General features: G+C 39.6%; 1 protein-coding gene and 1 long non-coding RNA gene across 2 annotated transcripts; both read right to left on the bottom strand.

Annotated features, from left to right (window-relative positions):
- Positions 1–2,454: 2,454 nt before the first annotated feature.
- Positions 2,455–11,554, bottom strand: LOC127530769 (uncharacterized). Its single transcript, XR_007937406.1, has 4 exons — positions 10,484–11,554; positions 8,451–8,775; positions 6,532–6,601; positions 2,455–5,383 (listed from the first exon to the last, which is right to left on the bottom strand). It is a non-coding gene; the product is annotated as an uncharacterized LOC127530769 (long non-coding RNA).
- A 3,932-nt stretch (positions 11,555–15,486) lies between these two features.
- Positions 15,487–21,211, bottom strand: LOC127530768 (MAM and LDL-receptor class A domain-containing protein 1-like). Its single transcript, XM_051938110.1, has 5 exons — positions 21,112–21,211; positions 18,195–18,431; positions 17,045–17,339; positions 16,706–16,802; positions 15,487–15,626 (listed from the first exon to the last, which is right to left on the bottom strand). The coding sequence occupies exons 2-5, from the start codon at positions 18,307–18,309 to the stop codon at positions 15,561–15,563; spliced, it is 573 nt and encodes a 190-aa protein (XP_051794070.1). The 5' UTR covers positions 18,310–18,431; positions 21,112–21,211; the 3' UTR covers positions 15,487–15,560.
- Between the last annotated feature and the right edge of the window lie 27 nt (positions 21,212–21,238).

Here is a 21,238-nt window from a genome sequence, read left to right on the forward strand (position 1 = left end):
CGGCTCAGTTCCTTTATTTGACTGTCAGATTTTACTGCAGAATTGTCTGGAAATGGCTTTGGTTATGATTGTGCAGAAAAAGCTAAATATTTATAATAATTCGATAGCTTTAAAGCAACAAATATACGTCATAGATTCACATGCACGTTGATTTTCTGGCTGTAATTAAAAGTGTTCTAATAAAGATCTGTAAACTCTAAAGCAGTTTGTGTGACACTGAATCACCATAAATAAGTAAATCAGGAGAAACTTGTATTTTTCCAATTTTATTCTCGTAATAAACACATTTCTTTACTCTGGCACAGTTATTTAATGTAAAAATGCACATCAGTACTGTAATTTCTGCATTTTTTCCAGTTAGATGTACACATTAATGCGCCGATGTAAAAATTACAGTTTGTACTGGTCTAATTGATGCACTTCTGTGTTAATATTGGACATATGTTCTAATATTTGACAGCTAAATAATTTTTAAAAAATGCATATTTATTGTTAAATAAACAAACTGTTGTGCTGATGATGAAAAATGTTGTTATATTTATAATAAATTACACAAATTTTATTTTATATGGTATTTTCATGTAAATTTTCAAGTTTTTAAAGTTCTGTTTTACAGTAAAATATGGAATAAAGCACTTTTTTAACTGTAAAATCAACAATAGCAATACATTTCTTTGCCTTAAATACAGAAAATGTTTTACCGTGATTTTACTGTAGCATTCTAGCAACCACAGCTACAGGAATTTTACTGTTAAAAATAACTTCTTCGTCTGTACCTACATTGTTTTATGCCAAATCTAGACATGGACAAAACACAGAGACTAGCTGCACATGACAGTCATAGTTTTCTGCCTTTCTTCCACCCAGTTTGCTGTGTTCACCTCATAAGTATACAGACGATGCAGTCTGACCGGTCGGAGAGGTTGCTTTTTTTTTACCCATCTCGTCGAACGAGATTCTCTCTTCTGTTCAAACTAATGTGAAAAGAGGCGACACTGAAGTGAGCAGTGGATCCTCAAGCGTCTCCTGGAAACAAAGTGGCTTCAAAGACATCACAAAGCATCTCTGAAACACCACGGAGGCTGAATTAGATGGAGAGAAAGATGCTTTTTAGATCACTTTTTATGCAGTCTGAGGGTCCAACACACATTATTACACTGTAAAAAAAAAAGGTAAACATCTGTGAACTGTAAAACAGTTTGATGCCGTTTCTGGAACACTGAATCATCCTAAACAGGTTAATCAGGAGAAAAGTGCATTTTTTAGATTTGTTTTCTCTTTAAAAATATATATTTTCAGATTTTTATCAATTAAACAACTGTGCAGGAGTTGGGAAATTATTTTTTCAATAGAAAAGCATGCAAAAAATAGTTTTCTCCTGATTAACTTCTTTTTTTTTTTTTTTTTACAGTGATTTAGTGCTATATAAACTTTTTATATGGTATTTTTTATGTAAACTTCCAAGCAAAACAAACATTTTTAAAGGTTAAAACTTTTTTGCAGCAAAATATGGAATGAAGCACTTTTTTTTAAACAATAAAATCAACAATATCAATAGATTTCTTTACTGTAAATGTAGAAAATGTTTCACTGTAATTTTACGGTAGCGCTCTGGCAACAATAGCTGCCGGAATTTCACAGTAAAATGCATTTATTTTTTTACTTCGCACGACAGAAGAGGATTTAATGTGCGATTGACGACTGTTGAGTGCAAAAGAATCCCCTTAGTGAGGAGAGGACTAAGACTAGAGATGAGTTTATATATCTGGATCTATCGTGGAGCTGACGGCCTCATCGGACCACATTTCAAGAAAGCTTGCTTTTTCCAGACCGCCTGTTAGTGACTCAGTCCTTCTACTTAACAATTCTGGTCTGTAATCCAAAGCAAAAACACTTATTTTGTGTCAAACTTGACACATTTCCTCCACAGCTGCAGAAAATAATAAAACAGAACTCTTCTCAGTCAAATATACTCCATTGAATCTATTGTTCTGTATGCAGTCAGTGGAGTTCTGCTTGATTAAATTATGTGCTCCTCCTTCCACAGAACAAACATGTAAACTATTCTCACTAACAGGAAAGCAGACGTTGACGTGGTGTCGCCCTCATTGCAGATCTTTTGGTTCCTCGTTGGATCAGTTACATGTTTTCTCACATGACAAACAAAACATGGCGAGCTTTGACAGCCGATTCCAAATGTGGTTCCAGTTGAGTTTAGTAAACACTGAGGCCGATATTATCATGTCAGAGGCTCAGCATGCAGAATGCACGACAGAAACACACACAGTCTGCAGCAGAAACACACAAACTGAAAACCTGAATAAAGAGCAACAGTGTCAGAACAAGAGGAACGCTTCAAGCACTAACCTGTAAAACCTCATCTGAAGCATTCTGCAGCACCAAAAGAAGCAACATTTGTGCAAAAACAGACTTTATTTATATGAAATTGTGTGTATTTATACAAAAGATGCATAGAAATTAATTGCTGATTTGGGTTTTTGTACATTTTATTTGGAAAACTACAGAAAAGTGATAATAGTATATATAAAAAAGTGAATTAAATACAGTTGCTCGGTGGAAACTGTGTGCACAAAGTACAGTGAGGCATTACTATCTTCTGTCTATATGACTAAAATGTATACATGCCAGTGAAATAGACAAAAAACAGGCATTGTTAGAAAATACAGAAACAAAGGAAACATTCTGATTATGGAGAATAATCATGTTAATACAATTAAAACAGTCTGGCCTACACTCAAACATTGCTAACAGGAGAGGAATTTTCAGACTTAGCAAAGCAGGAAAACATGTTTTGGTTTCGGTTGGCAGATGGACAGAAGTTCATTCTCTGCAGAAAAATTCCTTTACTTTCTTTGTCTTGTTACTTTATTCTATCTGCAGTTTATTTTTCAGCACCAAACTCTGAATATCGAGTGTAGCCGAGCTGAAAATTAACAGCCAAGTCCACGCTTTGTTGGTCTACTGACAGCTTCTTAAGGAATGCCTTCGCAGAACTCATTAATGGAGTTTCGTCTTCGGTGTTTTATCATCCTGACTCATCACTTCTGAGCGGAGCGACAAATTATCGCCGTTCACACGCACACAGTCGCTCATTTGTCCGACACGCTCGTCATTTTCTGTCGTTCAGCTTCTAAAAGCACACATCGGCGTGTTAAAGTAGCGTAGTTACATGATGTAAAACAGCAACACAAAAGCACAATGTGTCGATGTTTGTGGTGATCAGCAGGCATGCTAGCGGTGATTTCCTCTCTGCTGAAATCTGCTCCTACAGCTTTGATACAGAATGTCTGAAAACTGTACAGAATTGTTCCTTTTTAGACTACTGCTCAAAAGTTCAGGGTCACTTAAAAAGAGAAGCAGTTTTTTTCACTGAAGAGCACATTAAATGAATGATAAATCCAGTGTAGACATTGTTAATGTGGTAAATGATTATTCTAGCCGGTAATGTTTAGTGGAATATCTCCATAGGGGTACAGAGGAACATTTCCAGCAACCATCACTGCTGTGTTCTAATGCTACATCGTGTTAGCTAAAAGGCTCATTGATGATTAGAAAACCTTTGTGTAGTTATGTTAGCACATGGATAAAAGCGGGAGTTTGCTAGCCTAGTCGCGCTAGACAACCCACTGCAACGAATTTAATTCTCTGCCAGGGTGGGTCTAGTTACCCTCCATAAGGCTCGAGGCTGGATTCTCCTAAAACTGGCCGGACCAATCACCATGAAGTGTAGAGTCAGAAGGCGGGCGTAACTAAGTGACGACAGAGGCGCGACGATTCTGACAGAAACAACCGGCGCACAATAAACAGTTATCTTTCGACTCGGCTTTGGCCACAGCCCTTAAAGATTTGAAGCTAAAATTCAACTTGAAAGATAAACAAAGGACGGCAGAGAAGTGTTTCATTGAGAAGAAAGACGTATTTGGACTTATGCCGACGGGATATGGCAAATCCTTAATATACCAGTTGGCTCCGCTGGTTGTGAAGCTAATGGGACTCAGCCACAATCTGCCGGTGCTCTCGGAACTCCGTCAGCCTATTCGTTGCACTGATTGGTTGTATACCTACCCAATTGCTGCAGAGGGATTTGATAGACAACCTTTTAGCCCGCCTCCCTACCTGTCGAGCGGCACTAGACCCTTGTGCCGTCAGAAACATGGCTCTAGCGTGGCTAGGCTAGGAGTTTGCCTGAGTGAGCCCAAACTTTAGAACGGCAGCGTACATGCATGCAGTCTGTTTTCATCAGAGCTAAAGGACGGCAGTGATGCAAAGGTGCTTTTCTGTTACGAAAATTAAGGACAGGATCAGTTTGAAAGAGAAGAAGAAATGCTTCTTAAACAAACCCAGTCTCAAAAGTTCCTAAAAGCAATAATATGAAAAAGCAGCAACTACATAACTGTAATTCTCATGTGGAATAAAACCACATCCTTCTAGTAAAGTGCATATAAGTCAGTCGTCATTTATTTTTAAAAAAGAGGACAGAATTAAATGAGTTAAAATATTTTGGCTTACTTATAAAAATCAGTTGCCATGGAAACATCTAAGGTCCGTCAACTTTCAGTTTTCAACATCCGTATAAACGTACTATTATTAAGAATGAAAGCATGGAAGAAGGGAAGCTGCTGCTCCATCTCAGTGGAGACTATCTGACTAAAACACAGCCAGTGTTGGAGGAAATCATCAAGGATCAGAAATGTGATCAAAGCAACAGATTCTGAGTGAAGAATGGACAGATCCTGATGCTTGTTTCTGCAAATTCTAACTGCTAAAAGCACGGTCATGTAGTCTATAGAAGTCTGTTGCAGAGAAGAGTTCAGTCAGTGAGCGGACAACATCTGTACAAATGACCAAATAGAGGAAAAACTACAGATGTTTTCCTAAATTCATGCTGTGTGTTGTTACTAGCACAAACATTATATTGACGCCTGCTTAAAGGCTCTCAAACTCAAAACCAAAAATCCAGCTTTATGAAGTCGCAGTGACATCCACTTGCATGTAAATTATGTGCCTGAGGATATAATTTATTGCTGTATCTTTTTATCATTGGATGATGTATAAAAACAGTGAATCTGTGTCACTGTTAAACCGTCTGTCTCTTCCAGCAGTGTTTAAACCTTTAGAGCTAAAAGCAGGAGAGTTGAGAGCAGCAGAACAAACGGACCCGTCGTTCGAGTCGCGTCGGTTCGTCAGGTCAGTATTTGAGTCTCTGAGACGCTGCAGCAAACAGGAAGTCACACAGTAGCAGTCACAAGGTAGAGAAGGAGATCTGCTGTCCAAGATTCACACTTAAACTTTGCTGTAAAACACTGCAGAGCAACGCCGACGGAAGCTCAGTGGCATCATTGTTCCCGATATCATGGTTGACCTGGACAAGAATGAGAGGAATTATACTTCATATGTTGTCGGTTCCACATTCAAAATCAATATTTAGACACTTAGACATCAGAAGTCTGTTATTTAATGGTAACACGTGGAGTTTTAGACCACTAGGGGCACTACAGAGCACCGTTTTAAAGAGGAGGCCCTACAATCAGTGTCACACTCCTCTGCTGATGGAAAGTTGGTGGTAACACATTAGCAAACTCAACAATGTGCAAACCAAAGCAGCCAAATACACTCAGGACACTCATTGAGGAGGTTAGAAGCAGAGTGGTCTAACCCTCAAAAAACCCCAACTGAGTTTTATATAATTTCTGGTCTAGATTTTAGAAGCAAAGTGCTCTAACCCCCAACCCAAATACAGGGGTCCTCCACTTACGTCGGAGTTCGGGTCCTACGGTGGGACGGAAGTCGGAACTCCGGTGAAAATGTAAACAAAGCCGCTACGTGCATCATGATATCGATCAGTTTACGTATTTGTACAACTACAGTAACGACAAACAGCCATGAGCTAACACTGAAACACAATTCAACAGGAAAATAGAGACGGAAATGTAAACAAAGTTGTCTTATAGCGCCACGTGACGACTGTACATACAGTATTCATCCACTCTGCCGGCCAACCAGTTCCGATATAACAAAAAAAATGTTGTACATTAAACCGAGGACCGGCCCGTAACCAGTTACAACAAAATGATGAAAAGTCGAAGACGCTGTAAAGTGAGGACCTCCTGCATAGCGTTACAGTGATGCTGTGAATGTTAGACCATTCTTAACATAAAACTTTGAACCCATTTTTCTCAAAAACTACAGAAGGTGTGTTAGACCACTCTGCTGCCAAACCAGTCTGTTAGACTTTTTTTTTTTTAAACGCATTTTTGAGAACGTAAACATAACTTTTGTTTAGCTTGCAAGAAAATTCTACAGGGCGCATGCACAGCAGTATATTAGCTCTGGATGTTTGTTAGTCATGGAATCCTTTTGTAAATCTTTCCTCAAAAAATGTAAATAACACTTATTGAAATGTAGTTCTATTATACAATTAATTACCTACAGTATATGTATATACCGTTTCATTTGATCTAACAATTCGTAATGTTTTTGGAGATTAAATGTCTCCAGTCACATACCTACCTCAGATATAGTTGAGATTTATGTCCATCAGACAGCGATGTTGTAGCCATGTTTAGCTGCCAGATGTCTCCTGTTGACACACAAAAGCTTAGGATATTTATTTGTTCATTTTATCTCATTGTTGATAACGAGTGACTGCACGAGCGGTGAACAAACCTGAATCACAAACAACTATGGTTATTATTCATGCTGATATGCATTTATGTTGCCGTTTGCCAGGAAATGGCTACCAGAGGTTAGCAACAATAGTTTTACAATATGGGAAACTCAGTTAATTGCCTCCTTTTTATAGAATGACATCAGAGGATTACAGTCTGCATGTCAGCTGGAGTTGCTAGGCTTCGCCCAACTGTTGATTGCCAAGAAACAGTTTCATCAGCCAACTACTCAACTTTTTGAACAGAGGCCAGAGTGTTAGGTAATGACAAGCGTCAACCTTCAAGACTGAAAAATGAAGTCAGTGCAGAAAAACTGCAGTTCCATGAACGGCCACTTGAGGGCGACTGCAACAACAAATTCTATCTTCATACACCCCCATATTTACTTTACAATAAATGTAGACATGTTCATAACCTGGTACGAATGTGGTTTTGGTCTCTATAGATAATTTCCTCATTCATGAGAACTGCACAGGTAAATGGTAAATGGTTGTATTTATATAGCGCTTTAATCCAAAGTGCTTTACATGATGATATGTCACATTTACCCATTCACACACACATTCACACACTGATGGTGGGAGCTGCCATGCAAGGTGCTAACCACAACCCGTCAGGAGCAATTAGGGGTTCAGTGTCTTGCTCAGGGACACCTCGACATGAGCTCAATGGGCCAAGGATCGAACCGGCAACCTTCCAGTTACAAGACGGCCACTCTACCCAGTGAGCCATGCCGCCCCTCTGGTGATAAGTGTATTTAATAAATCTAAAAAAATTGTATTAAAGCTTGAAGACCATCTTAGTCCATGACTCAAAGCCCCACTTTGACTCCACCTCTCTGCTCATTTTTGGATTAGCTCGGAGTTAGCAAAAGTTAAGCATTGCCACTGAGCTACAAAACCACTGTTCAGGCAACCTCTGGATTTAAACATTACTTTTCATTTAAATTATTTCACACCTGCAGGTACTCAGTGTTTGTCCCTACAAAGGAGGGGGTTTAGCTAGTGTACTGCATTTTATCTAGGCTAGCTATGGGGATAACGAGAGACCACAATGTCCCAACTCACAAGGATGAGTGTAGTTGAGTAGTTGTGTAACTTCAGCCCACCTCATGTGTTGCATCTAACTATAGCACAAAAGGTGTGCTCAAATTACAGACATAAGTCAACAACATCCATCTCTAGTTTTTAACTGCCTGTCTTGTTGGAATTGAGATGATTTTACATATTTCAAGTTAATACAGTTGTGTGTTCTAAATGCAGAGCAAAGATCTGTAATTAAAGTTTTGACCAAATAAGTACAAAAAACAACTTAGTTCAGCTTTTAAACTCACCAGAAACATCCCTCAATCTTAATGCTAAGCTAGGCTAAACATATCTGAACACATCTCCACTGTCAAGCATGGTGGTGGCAGCATCATGACATCCTGATTTTATCTTCATGTTTAACACATGCACATATATGATAATAATTCTCTGTTCTCAGTCTTTAAAACAAATCACTGCTACTATTTCCCTGAAAATAACAACAAAATAATAAGAAAACAGAGCTTTGTTGCCACCAGAGTAGATCATTTCACCACCTCAACTGTGAAGCATGGTGGTGGCGGCATCATGACATCCTGCCTTTAGCTCAACATGCATATATATACTAATTATCCTCTTTTCTGACTCTTTATAACCAAATGCGTGTTTTTCTTATTATTTCCCTGATAACACCCAGTAAAGCCTGTACACAACATTTTCTAATACTTTCTAGTACCTTCGATTTTTCTTCTGTCTCTGCCTCATCTTTGCGACGATGAACGCCAGGATCAGCAGCCCGATGATGACGGCGATGACGCTCAGGGTCAGCGGCAGACTCAGCGCCCCGTTGACGGTGTCGTCGCAGAATTCGCCCCGGTAGCCCAGATGACAGTCGCACACCTGACCGGTGCCGCCACCCGGAGGAGGAACGCAGTCACCGTGGCTGTTGCACAGAGTCTCCTCACAGGTGGGCAGGCTGAGGTCGATGCCTCGTGGTTTGAGATCAGGAAGAGGGGTGTCCATTGTAGAAGAGGGAGTGGAGGGCAGGAAGGAACAAAACACTGGAAGAGAAAGAGAAGCAGTGAAAAGTGGAAGGAGAATAGGAGAAGCAGAGGATGAATGCGTGGACGAGACACACCCTGAAACACAATAAAGCTCAGACAAGACGCAGAGCTAGAATAGATGTTTGACCAAACAAGTCTGGAAGAGTGTTTTTAGAACTTCTCCTTTAAGACAAATAAAAGTTCTGTTATGAAAAACTAGTAACTTTAGTCACTCAGTGAACAAAGTAGAACTTGGTTTAGACCAGTGGTGTGGAACATGGGGGCCGAGGGACGACTTTGTAAAGTGTAAAAATTACAGAGAAGATATTAGCTGCAGATTGTAAATTTATAAAACTGTAAATTTAAAATAATTTCTAGACCATGACAAGCTGTTTTGATCATAAAGTAAAATACAAGATTGTTCATTGGTGTTTTGTCGTTTTGTGCCTCGTTTTTGTCCTATTTTGTCCTGTTTTTGTTGTTTCGTGTCTCCGTTTGGCTCATGTTTTTGCCATTTTGAGTCTCCTTTTTGTAATATTTTGTCTTTTTTTGTCTGACTTTTGTCATTTTGATCATAAAATAAAATACCATTGTTACGGGCGTTGCCGTATTTGGGGTTTCTAATACAACCATATTGTTCAGTTCCAGTTCCACCTTAGTAGACACTCTGATCTGGAAGTTGTAATGTATAACGATAAACTGAGGCATAATATTGTTGAAATTTAATATATTTTATTCTTCAGAAATTTCAAGTTGCTCATACTGTTTTGTAAAAAGATAATTCCTTCAATATGAACATTGTCAGAATTGATTTTTTTTGCACTAAAATAAAGGAAAATTTTGGAGTTGTTGTTATTTATAGGTTATTATGGTCTGATTTTACTGGTCTGGTCCACTGGAGATCAAACTGGGCTGAATGTGGAACCTGAGCTAAGATGAGTTTGACGCCCCTGGTTTACACATTGTAATAATGAAATATATGTAATTAAGATATAGGTGTTGATGTTTAATGTCACCAATTGTATTCTTGCACTGATAAAACAACAAAAACAAGACGCTATAAGTGAGGAGGTTAAATGTCACCGCTCACACATGGAACGATATGCTGATTGTCCATGAATGTGGTGCCGCACCCTCATTTTACTTTAAAATGATCGCATACAAATGACTAAAAACAAAAACATAACAACCAAGCTGCAGTTTCACATGCAAAAAAAAACTGAACATTGCAGCACATGTAAAGAAAGAACAGAATTACATTTTACTTGCAATATTTACGGCACACCTATACATGTTTTGAAGCTGGAATGTGATTAAATTTATGACATTTACTTTAAAAAAAGGAATTTGTTAATTTAGTTATGACACTAGCTCAATTTTTTCTTAGACAGACCAAGTGGAGTCACTGTAAGGCATTCTGAATCAAAGACATTACATCAACTCCTAAACAAAGTGTTGCTTCACAGCTGAATTTACAAAAACAGACACTGTGTGAGGTGAAGACACTGCAGGGAATAAAGAGAGAACTGACCTAGAGATCTAACAAATGGCTGCTTTTCTGATAAATAAACGGTGATGGGGAAGCTACTCCGCTTATCAAAGCATCTCGTTATTCAGGTTTCTCACCAACGCAGCGAGGTTGAGTTCCACGCTGGTTTCAGGGCAGGCAGAGTGGAAAACAGCACTGCAACTTACTACAAGAAAAAAATGGAAAACGTGTACTCACAGAAGCAAAGGATTCAACCCCGGTGTCCTAAAACTGTACGCCGTGGAGTCGAAACGTCCAGGTGTCGGTGTGTATGCTAAAGGTCCTGTGAGAAAGTTCTTCTTTCAGTGGGGGAATCTGTAACAAAAGGAAGGAGGGAAGAGGAAGAAAGCAGAGACCTGTGAATACCTGCCTACTGTTTCCCCCCCCCTCTATAAACACATAACATCACCTCCTCCCTCTGGCTTATCTTTAAATGGGCTGAGTCATTTACACACTCCTGCTCCCACTAAGTAAGTCTGACAACGATGTGGCAACTTTACGTTTCAGAAGGTGAACTAATTGGAATTTGACTCACACTGACTCATGAAACTGAACGACGTGACAGCGCTGGGAAAATGTCATTTCACCTTGCAGCACCTTTGACACAACGGCCCTTAAAATAAACAGGCTAATTAAAGAACAACACTGAAGCTAGGAGCAGGCATGCTCACCTGAAATCTATCCTGTTGAAATACAGTAGGTGTGTTTGCCACAGCGGTGGGGGAGGGAAGGAGAAGGAAGCAAGTTAGAACAGGACTTAGCTGCTTTGCTGGAAAGAACCAACAAGACTGATAACCTGGCTGTGTTACAGATCCATTTATGTAGTCTGACTGGGCGACAAATTTGAACAAAGCTAGTTGTAAATGACACAGTTCTCTGAGAAACAAATGTATTTTACCTATATTTCTTATTATTAAACCTTATTTGATATCTTACCCTGTAGGCCAGGGGTGTCAAACTTATTTTAGTTCAGGTTCCACATTCAGCCCAGTTTGATCTCCAGTGTAAAATCGCAGCATAATAACCTATAAATAACCACAACTCCAAATGTTTCCTTTGTTTTTGTGCAGAATGGTACATTGTGAAAATGTTCACATTTAAGGAAATGTCTTTTTGTAAAATATTATGAACAACCTGAAATTTCTTAAGCAAAGTAACTTCAGTTTCAGGAATATTATGCCTCAGTTTATCATTTACACATTACAATTTACAGATCACAGAGTATCTACAAAAGGCACGAAACATTTAGTCACAGCTATCTGGAACTGAATGATACAGTATTTTACTTTATGATCAAAAAGACAAAAGTCAGACAAAAAAAAAATACAACAAAAACAGGACAAAATTTACAAAAATGAAACAAAATGACAAAAGAACTATGAGCAATCTCTTATTTTATGATCAAAACTATTTCTCATGGTCTAGAAATTATTTTAAATTTATAGTTTTACAAATCTACAATTTGCAGTTAATGTCTTCTCTGTAATTTTTACACTTTGAGGGCCTGATTGGACCGATTTTGGCCTGTGGGCCGCATGTTTCACACCCCTGCTGTAGTCTAGTGCATTTTATGGTTTGACACATATTGCGTTGCTGTAACTGCCCATTACTGACTTTTAACAAACACAAATTAGTCCACACAAATCACAGTCATCAGGCTGTGGTTATAGCAACACAGCTGCTCAGTAGCCTGCTGTGTTGTTGTCTCCTCTGAGTTCACAAACTTGCTTTCAGACGACTCAATCAAGAAACTTATTCATCTTTATGTATAAGCTGATCTATAGTTGGTCTCTGAATACTGCAAGACTTTCAGAACTTCTGATATTTTTCAACTTTCAAGCTTAAATGAAAACAGACTCATACAAAGTAATGTCAATCAATTAAACATTTAACGTGTATAATCAGTGATGGTATCATACTCACCCCGTTTAAAATGCAAAGCATGTCGGTGGCAGCATCATGTCATTGGGATTCTTCTTGGCATCATGCCCCGAAAGTCTTGTAAAGGTAAGGTTAGCAAATGATTAAGAAATCGGGGGGGGGGGCAACCCAGTGGAGTTGTTTTCTAGTCAGACAACCCCCCAAAGAAAACAGCCGAAGCTGCACAGAAATGGTTTAAAGACAACGAGGTGGACTTTCTGGAGCGGCCCAGTCAGAGGCTAGTCCTTAATCTAATGGAGAATTTGAGGCTGAACTTAAAAAGGGCTGTTTGCTCATGCTCCCTGTGTAACCTGACAGAACTTGAGCAATTTAGCAAAGAGGAATGCGGTAAAATGGCAGCGTCCAGATGCGCACAGCTGATTGAGCGCACACAAAGATGCATCGACTAAACACTTCATTGAATTGGGTAATTACTCTCACTATTACTTATTTTATATTTTTAATTACATGACATTGCTTTGAAAAGATTTTGAAAAAAAAAATCATACTGACCTCATTCAATGTTGAACAGCAGCAAAAGAGAGGTGAATAATCTTGATAGGCGCTGTACGTGGAGTACGCAGCAGTGAGGAGACCACAAGGCAATCAGAACATATTGAAGGCTTTACATATCCAATCTGGTCTGGAATTACCCTGGGATCTCCCAGTAGCGGCCTTAAGAGGGTGAGTAATCACTGTGTCAGTAAAGCCTGGGTTACTAATGAAACAGACAGCTGTAAAGCGTGCACCAAACATACCCATTACATGTCTACAGTCAATACCATTACTCTGTTAAAAATAAATACTCGAGACACATGAAGCCGAGGAAGTCGCAGCTTTGATCTAGAGAGACGATGGTGATGATGAAGATAAAATAATGTTAGAGTCTGAGAAGGAAAATTATCTGCCAAAGCATCACAACACACAGAGTTGACATCTTGGCACCAACACTGTAATGACATTCAATTCAAGTTAGAGTAGCCTATAATTAGAAGCTGTAGAGTTGATTGACGGTATCCAGTTAACAAGATAAAACCTGTAACATGCAAAACGCCTACTCTAAGGCTCATTATGCTCAGCTAAAGATGTGTTAATGATACCTTGCTTTATTTTCACTAAAGAAATAGCACAGCTGTTGAGGTTGAATCTCAATTCAAGTACTCAGCTGCTGTGTCATTTCCACTTCACAAAATGTGCGAACTCTTACTTCATAAACAACTATTTGCTTTCTCACCAAACTGAACTCCTCTCATAGAATAAATGGACTAGATTTTAGAGAAACTGGTAAGTGTATTCTGTCACATCTTAATCAAGGGAAGTAAACCACTGCTCCATTATTGTCATTTTTTTATGCTAAGCTAGCCAGCTGCTGGCTAAAGCTATATAAGTGAACAACCATATTTCCACCAATAGTGAAATATTCTTTTGAATACTACATTACTTTCCCCCCCACTCTTCAGTCCTTTATGCTTGCCTCTACTGTTAGCTTCAGCCTAGCATCCACCACTGCTCCATTATTGTCATTTTTTTAATGCTAAGCTAACCAGCTGCTGGCTAAAGCCACATAAGTGAAGCATATTTCTAGCAATGTTGAAATATTCTTTTTGACCTTACTCCCCCCCCCCCACACACACACACACCCACACACCCTCTTCAGTCCTTTATGCTTTCCTATATTATTAGCTTTAGCCTAGCATAAATACAAGGATCAGCTAGCCTAGTTCTGTACAAAGGCGAAATAAAAATCCAACTGCTAGTAACGTTAAAGGTTTATTCTCAATGCTAAAGATGTATTTGTTTACAGGTTTTTTTTCCTCATGTGTTCAGTTCAGCAAAAAGCCAAAGCGAGCAGCAATTCACCGTCAAACATGGAAGTTACGTGCGACTACCGCTCCGCTATCTCAGCTAGCATTCTGTCAACGGGATAATTTTTACTTGGACACTTTTTCCACAGACTTCATAAACATATCAGTGACCGTATATGTTATAGAGAAACTGGTAGGTGTATTCTGTCACATCTAAACCAAGGCAAGTAAACCATTGCTTCATTATTGTCATTTTTTAATGCTAAGCTAACCAGCTGTTGGCTAAAGCTACACAAGTGAACAACCATATTTCTAGCAAAGTTGAAATATTCTTTTATATTATTTATCCCCCCCTTCAGTCCTTTATGCTTGGCTATACAGTTTACTGACTTTGGAGGAAAATACGCTTTTAAGAGTAGCCATTTTGACAAGAAACAGCAGGTAAAAACAGATGTTACTAATCATATTAATGAAGGCTTTCCACCTACACTGAGCGGCATGTTCATTCATGTGTTTAGTAAAATCTGCGTTTACCTTTTCGTGTCAAAATGACTGGGCTACACTGCATCAACAATCACTTTATTACCCATCTGAAGTCTAAGAAAATCAGCGTTTCCGAGTTATTCAGGCAGCGATCTTAACATGATCAACAGCTGAACTTTGTGTTTGCTTTCTCAGGTGTGAGGTGGAGTCAGAAGGATCAGGCATGACTTCTAATCTGTCCACACACGCCTCCACCCACACCTGCATTTTTTTTGGTTGAAGGTAGATATTCATCCATTACAACGGCTCAGCGAACTGTCCATCAGCTTTTCAGTCGCTGGATCAAGTCTGGATTAACGACAGGTGGAAGAGGATCTTTCATGATTCAGGCTATGGAACTAAGGAAGGGGGGGAAGTGGAACCAAAATGGCACAAGGAAGTATTTGGTTGAAACTGGTACCGGCTTACAAAAGAACTGGTGCACTTAAACCAAAAGGCGGGTTCTTCAGAGGAATTTTGCAATGAGATATCAGATTTGCGCAATCACAAAAAATGTATGTGAAGTGTGGCAGACAGACCAGTCACACACACTTGGGAAGAAACGCAGACATGCAGTCATTAGCAGATAAGCGCTAGCGTGTGACCATAGTAGCATTAGTAGGATATACAACATCATGTACACACCTAAGACATGATCCACACAATGACAGACAGGATAAAATTAAAAGTCTGTCTGCTTCAAGTCTGGGAAGTGAAGATTCCATATTTCTTGGTATAATTGGTGTCAGTCCTAGTACGCTTGGCTGTAAAAACTGCTCATGTGAGTCGTGCTTCTATCCTGAAACTCATCAGCTTGTCCTTAATATTTCAGAGCAGCTGTTAATTTGTGATTGCTCTTGTGATCAGTTCTTCGTTATAAATAGAAAAAGCCACAAGACGACTTTTTTCCATACATCAAATATCATTTTTATTACAAAAAAACAGATCAGCATGTTGACATCTGAGGCCTTCCTTGTTATAAAATCAACGCTACACAGCTGGTGTAACATCTGGACTTCCTGAATGGTCTAACTGGGTGCCACTGATTTTACTGCTGGTGGGGAGTTTGTCACATCAGCTGAGGACTCCAGCTCCTAAGAGAGAAGAAAACACCATGTTTTCCCCTTAATATGTAAATAAAGTAGAGACATTAAATAGAACTGATGAGGATAATGTTAGAAATTTGGGCAATTTATATAAAGGCATAAAAATAACTCAATATAAAGAGGTGCAGAAATTGTGTGTGCATATTAGAGCCACTGTAAGTAAAACTAAAAGATCATTTACAGAGTTGTGGTAGAGGGTAATATTTAGAAAGAAAAAATGATTAATAATTCACGGTAAATCAACAAGAAAACTCTGAGATTGACATCACAAATTTACATAAAAAATGTTCAGGAAACACTGAAAGCTGGATGAACCTCGTCACACCACAGGGCTGCGGTTGCTTAGTCGCAGTGGGACTTATACTTTTCAATTTGATGAAATGATAAATACTTGTGATTTTAGCCCTGGATCATCATTTTATCTTACTTACTCTTGTGAATTAAGACCACTGAGAGGAAACGACATGGATTTGAATGAGGAATCATGGTGTAACGGACAGATGCATCATGTTTCATAGTGTTGCACCTCATCACTAACATCTCTGTTGTGTTTCCTGTTTAAGCAGTGCCTCTGTGGTGTGATGAGGTTGAGCCAACTGCACAAAGCAATGCTGTGCCGTTTCCTGAAAAAAAAAAAAAAAAAAAAAAAGGTTTTTCATATGAAATTTGGATAAAGATTTGACTTTTTATTGAAAATTAATTACTATAATCTCAGGGAATGCACAAGTTTTATTCTTGTAAATTTACGCCTCTTAAATTCAGATTTTTTTTTCCACAGATTAATTTGGCAGCTTTTTAATTTGAAAGTTTAAGGTGGTTGGCTTAGCTTTTAAACTTGCATCCAACTGCATTTTGCCTCATTTTGAAGGAAAATATTGAATATTTCTAAAACGTCAGTATTTCACAGGTCTGATTAGACTCTTGTTCCAAGTTTATGGTTGGATGTCAGACTGGTGACTAGTATTTCAAAAGACAATCATCAGTTTAACACACATGCATAATTCATAATTTCAAATGAATAAAAACAGTTCTGCAAATAATCCCTCTCACTGATATGACCATTTTACCTCAGAGTCAGAGTCTTGGTTTTCATCAGGGAGGCCCATGTCGGCCATCAGATTTTCTTTGTCCGTGGATCTGCCTCTGAAGGACATCAGTTCTCTCCTGTTGAAACAAAGTTAGAGAAGTCAAATGTTTATTTTCTACATGGCTCACTAAGTTACAACCAACAATCCAATGCTCTCCAGAATATCATTCCAACTGAACCCTACAGCAGTTCATTTTAATGTCTAGTTGGCCTGAAGCATGAGGACAGTCTGATGACATGCATTTCTAGCTGCCACTCCTTTTCAGATTGAATCCTTTCCCTGGAGTGCAAAAGACAACATTGTCTGAATCACAGTCACCTTTTAGCGAAAATGAAAGCTGCAGCGATCAGAGCAGCCATGAGGCCGAGGACACCCAGAATCACACCCACATGACTTTGTGTCTCTGCCTGCTGACAGAACTCTCCTCTGAAACCATCCAGACAGCGGCAGCGAGTTGCTTTTCCTTCTGTGACGCAGCTGCCGTGACCGTTGCAGAGTTTAAGACCGCAGGAAGCAGGATCCTTTTTAACTGCGTTCTTCAGGTTGGGAGAAGACCGAGGAGAGCCGCCGTCACCGGCTTTAGCGCCAAAAGATACAGAGTTTGAGTCCAGACCTGTAGAGGAAGTCAGTGGTGGTGTTATTAAAATGTACTGGTGCTACTTACCAAAATAGTGACCTTAAGACTGGCAGGCAACCAGCAGACACTTACTGGTTTCACAACAGTAATTTACAGAACGTTGTTGTGCCCAGCTAAAAAAAATAATGCAGAAAATAACCCCTAACAAAGCCAGAGAGTCAATTTAAAAACTTTTGTACTCTTTTGGTACTGATTAAGAACAACCTGACTCGTTATTATTAAACTTTAGAAGTGCTAGTAGATGGATTTACTACATTTTTAGAAGTTTTCCCATCAAACTCTCAGCAAGAGAGTAATTTTATTTCCGAAAATGGTGTCCTTTAACTTTGATTAGAATAACTGCAGATAGGAATTAGAAATAGGGAAACATAATGACAGAAAATTCCGCCTGCCTCAGATAAAAGTCTGGTCACCCTTCTGGCAATCTCAATATAATTTAACCTTCCAGCAACTCCTCCACATTTTTTTGTGTGTATGTTTTTAATCAGCTGACAGGTTCATAGCTCACTTCTCTGCACTAGTCAACCAAAAAACTGACTCGGGGAAACAAAAAAGTAACCAGAAATCAGTTCATGATCTCAGTCTGGTCACCCCATGAACATTTTCTGGCTCCATTACAGCTGAAAATGGTCTAACATTTGGAGAGAAAAAAAAGTCAACATAACTGATTCATATGAGATCACTTTCGTACAGTTAGTCACCAAGTTGGGTAATCCAATCATTTCTAGTGGATTTAAGGTTGATGCATGGCGTCTTCTGTTTGAGTCACGACACAGCTAAGATTACTAAATATCCCTTTTGAATTTCTCCTCCATTTGGCTGAGAACTCACAGTCCTGCTCGTCCGACTGGTCCGGACAGTCCACGTGTCCGTCACAGAACTTGCCGCTGCTGATGCACTTGTTGCTGTCGAAGCAGGATGCTTCTCCAGAGGGGCAAGATGGCATCGGGGCGCAGGAAGTGCCGTTGATGCTGTAGAAGCCCCGCCCACAAGTACACGTCCGACCTCCAGGATACGGCAGGCACAGCTGGACGCATGCACCGTTATTGATGGAGCAGCTGTTGTTTCCTGCAAGAAATGGTTAAATGGGAACAGCAGTTAGAGTCATAACCCACCAGCATCTCAGTGGACTTTCACCCATCCAAACACTCATTCTCCTCCTTCCAGCTCCCCACTCTCTGAATCGCTGAACTCATCCAGAAATCAAAGCCATCCACCTGTCTCCCCACACACCTGGTTTAAACCTGCCTCCCCTCTCTGGTCTCCCTCATTCACTCCTCTCTCACCACTAGAACTTCTCTACATCCTTCAAGACTGCTGTCATCACCCCAATTTTGAAAAAGCATGCTGCAGACCAATCCAACAACTTCCATCCTCTCCAATCTACCCTTCATCTCCAAAATCCTGGAAAAAAAACAGTTGCCTCCCAACACCGCTCTCATCCATCCCATAGTAACTGGTATGAACAGTTCCAGTCCGGTTTCTGCCCACTTCAGACCACAGAAACAGCACTCCTCAAAATCACCAACGACCTCCTTATGGCAGCTGATTCTGGACCTTTTTAATATGACCAACATCATCACTTTACTGCCTAAAAAATCCTGTCTGAATATAGTAAGTATTTAAATACTCCCAGTATCTGTATATTTTCTGTTCAGTTTGTCCACACTACTGTCACAAGTGTAGTATAGCTGAAACTGTTTGTAGAATGTGATGACGCTATTTAAAGTCTAGAATATCCAATAGGATGCCGCCCTTTTTTGTTGTTCCCAGTTAAGTTCAGTTGTGTCCTGGATGTAGCATTATTTCTAATAAAGCATCTTAAAACAGTTTTATATAAGAATTGTACAGTAATCTATGAATATTTGCAACTGCAGCTCTTCTTGTAGACATTTTATGTAATTTAAGGGAAAAATAAAGACCTTCAAAAGCTATGAGTCGACAAACAGGATACTCATGCTGTTTAAGTGTCTTGACACGGATGAAAACATACTTTGCTTAATTTTTTCACTCCATATGCATGTGTAGAGTGTCAAAGTGTGTGATGGATGAAGAGAACAAGAATGCTAACGCTCCATTCATCATTGCTGTTCCCCACTGCAGCCCACAGCGACAGACTGGGATCTCTCACAGCTAGCCAAGCCTCATCTCCCTGCAGCTATCGCACCACTCTGCCGTCTATTCAGCTCAAACCGAGCCTAAGTGAGTCTTTTCATTCTGCCTGCAGTGTCCGATAACACGCTCTATCAGCTTCCTCCATTCAGGGAACAGAAAGGAAAGTTGAGGTGAAAATATAAGCGTACAGATGGTATAATTCCCACTTCATGACTAACGGGGCGGTTTGGCTGTTTTACAAATTAAGCTGACAGTGTGCACAAGGCCTGTTCGTTAGCATTACAAACCTGGGAGGGAATTAACGCATTATGTGGCACCATAATGACGAGGGTTTTTAGCGTTGACAGGCCACTTTCACAGTCTAACCAGCCAATAAAGTAATCCGGCAGACTCCACATCTCAACACCCATTTACCATACATGTACATTTTGTGTGTCACACTCATTAAAAGTACTCTTAAGACATCTTAACTGCAATATGAACATGTCAAGGCATGCATGTTTACATAGCAGTCACAAAAATGTGGTGGGTTATTCCCAGATGCAACTTCATCTGCAAGAATCAATATAGCATTAGCATAGCAGCTAGCAGGTGTTTACTGTTTAAGGATGTAAGTGGAGGAGAAGTGTCACACTTCCTCTCTGAGTGTGTTGCAATCTTAGCTAGTCAGGCCATGTTAGTGCATGAATCCCTCCCTTGGAAATAGTTGGTTCTTCCTGCATTTATAAGTGGACTGATGATAGATGATGTGTCCTCTAACATATTGTAAAGGCAAGAGTGCAGTTTTCAGGCAAACAGCAAAACACGAGTATTATGTTTATTTATGTTTGTTTGTTGTCTACTCTATGTGTTAAAGACTCACAATAAAACAAGGATTTAACTGGAGTAAAGTGTAGTGAAGGAGACACACATGAAGTGAAGATAATGTTCAAGTTGACATTTTTTGTTGGTTGTAAATCAAAGTGAAGGTATGAGGGTGCGTAGGTCTGAGCCGCTGGTGCTCTAGCGGCCTCCAGTGGTTCTGAATGTCGCATGCACAAACTTTGACCTACTTCTCACAACCTGGATTCACCTCAAACTTCTTTCACCAACCTTTCTTGAATCTCACACGAGCTAAAATCAACAAACTCAGGTCTTCTGTTTGCTCAACAAAAGAGTAAACCAAGTCGTGCTCTCACATCTGGACCGTTACCCCGTTATGTTTGGCTTTTAAAATCTTTAATTTTGTGCTTTTAGACTAATTTTAAACTTCCCCAGTGCTCTCATTGGTTCATGGTTATAGCTGCTCCCCTCCCATTCAGATTTGTGTTATTCCAAGTCATTTTTGTAACTTCTCATCTTCCCTCTTGAGGCCATCACTGAGTTTCCCAATTCTCGACTTACCTGTTCTCAGATCCGCTCCTTTGTCAACAGTCAGTGTCAATATACTGTATAGAGAGGAGAGCTTTCAGAGCAAAGTTGGTTGGGTACTGCTGTCTTTTTCTTTTCTCGCTGTACACCAACTACCAAGTAAATCACTTTTTACTCTTTTGCGTCACTTCATCTTGGTGCATTCCGCTGCCAGAACTGTTTGAACTATCCCATCTTGTGGCTTGTAAATTATTCACATCATTAAGGATGTTTCTCTACCTACCAGTCTGGCTGTTGTTGCTGAAGGCTCTGACCTCCAACAAGCTGGTCTTGGTCTCGAACCACAGCTGTTTGGGCTGGAGGCCGTCACTGAACCACAGTTTGGTGACATCTACACAGGTTGACACGCA

The sequence above is a fragment of the Acanthochromis polyacanthus genome, chromosome 18, assembly GCF_021347895.1.
Source record: "Acanthochromis polyacanthus isolate Apoly-LR-REF ecotype Palm Island chromosome 18, KAUST_Apoly_ChrSc, whole genome shotgun sequence".
Classification (NCBI taxonomy): Eukaryota; Metazoa; Chordata; class Actinopteri; family Pomacentridae; genus Acanthochromis; species Acanthochromis polyacanthus.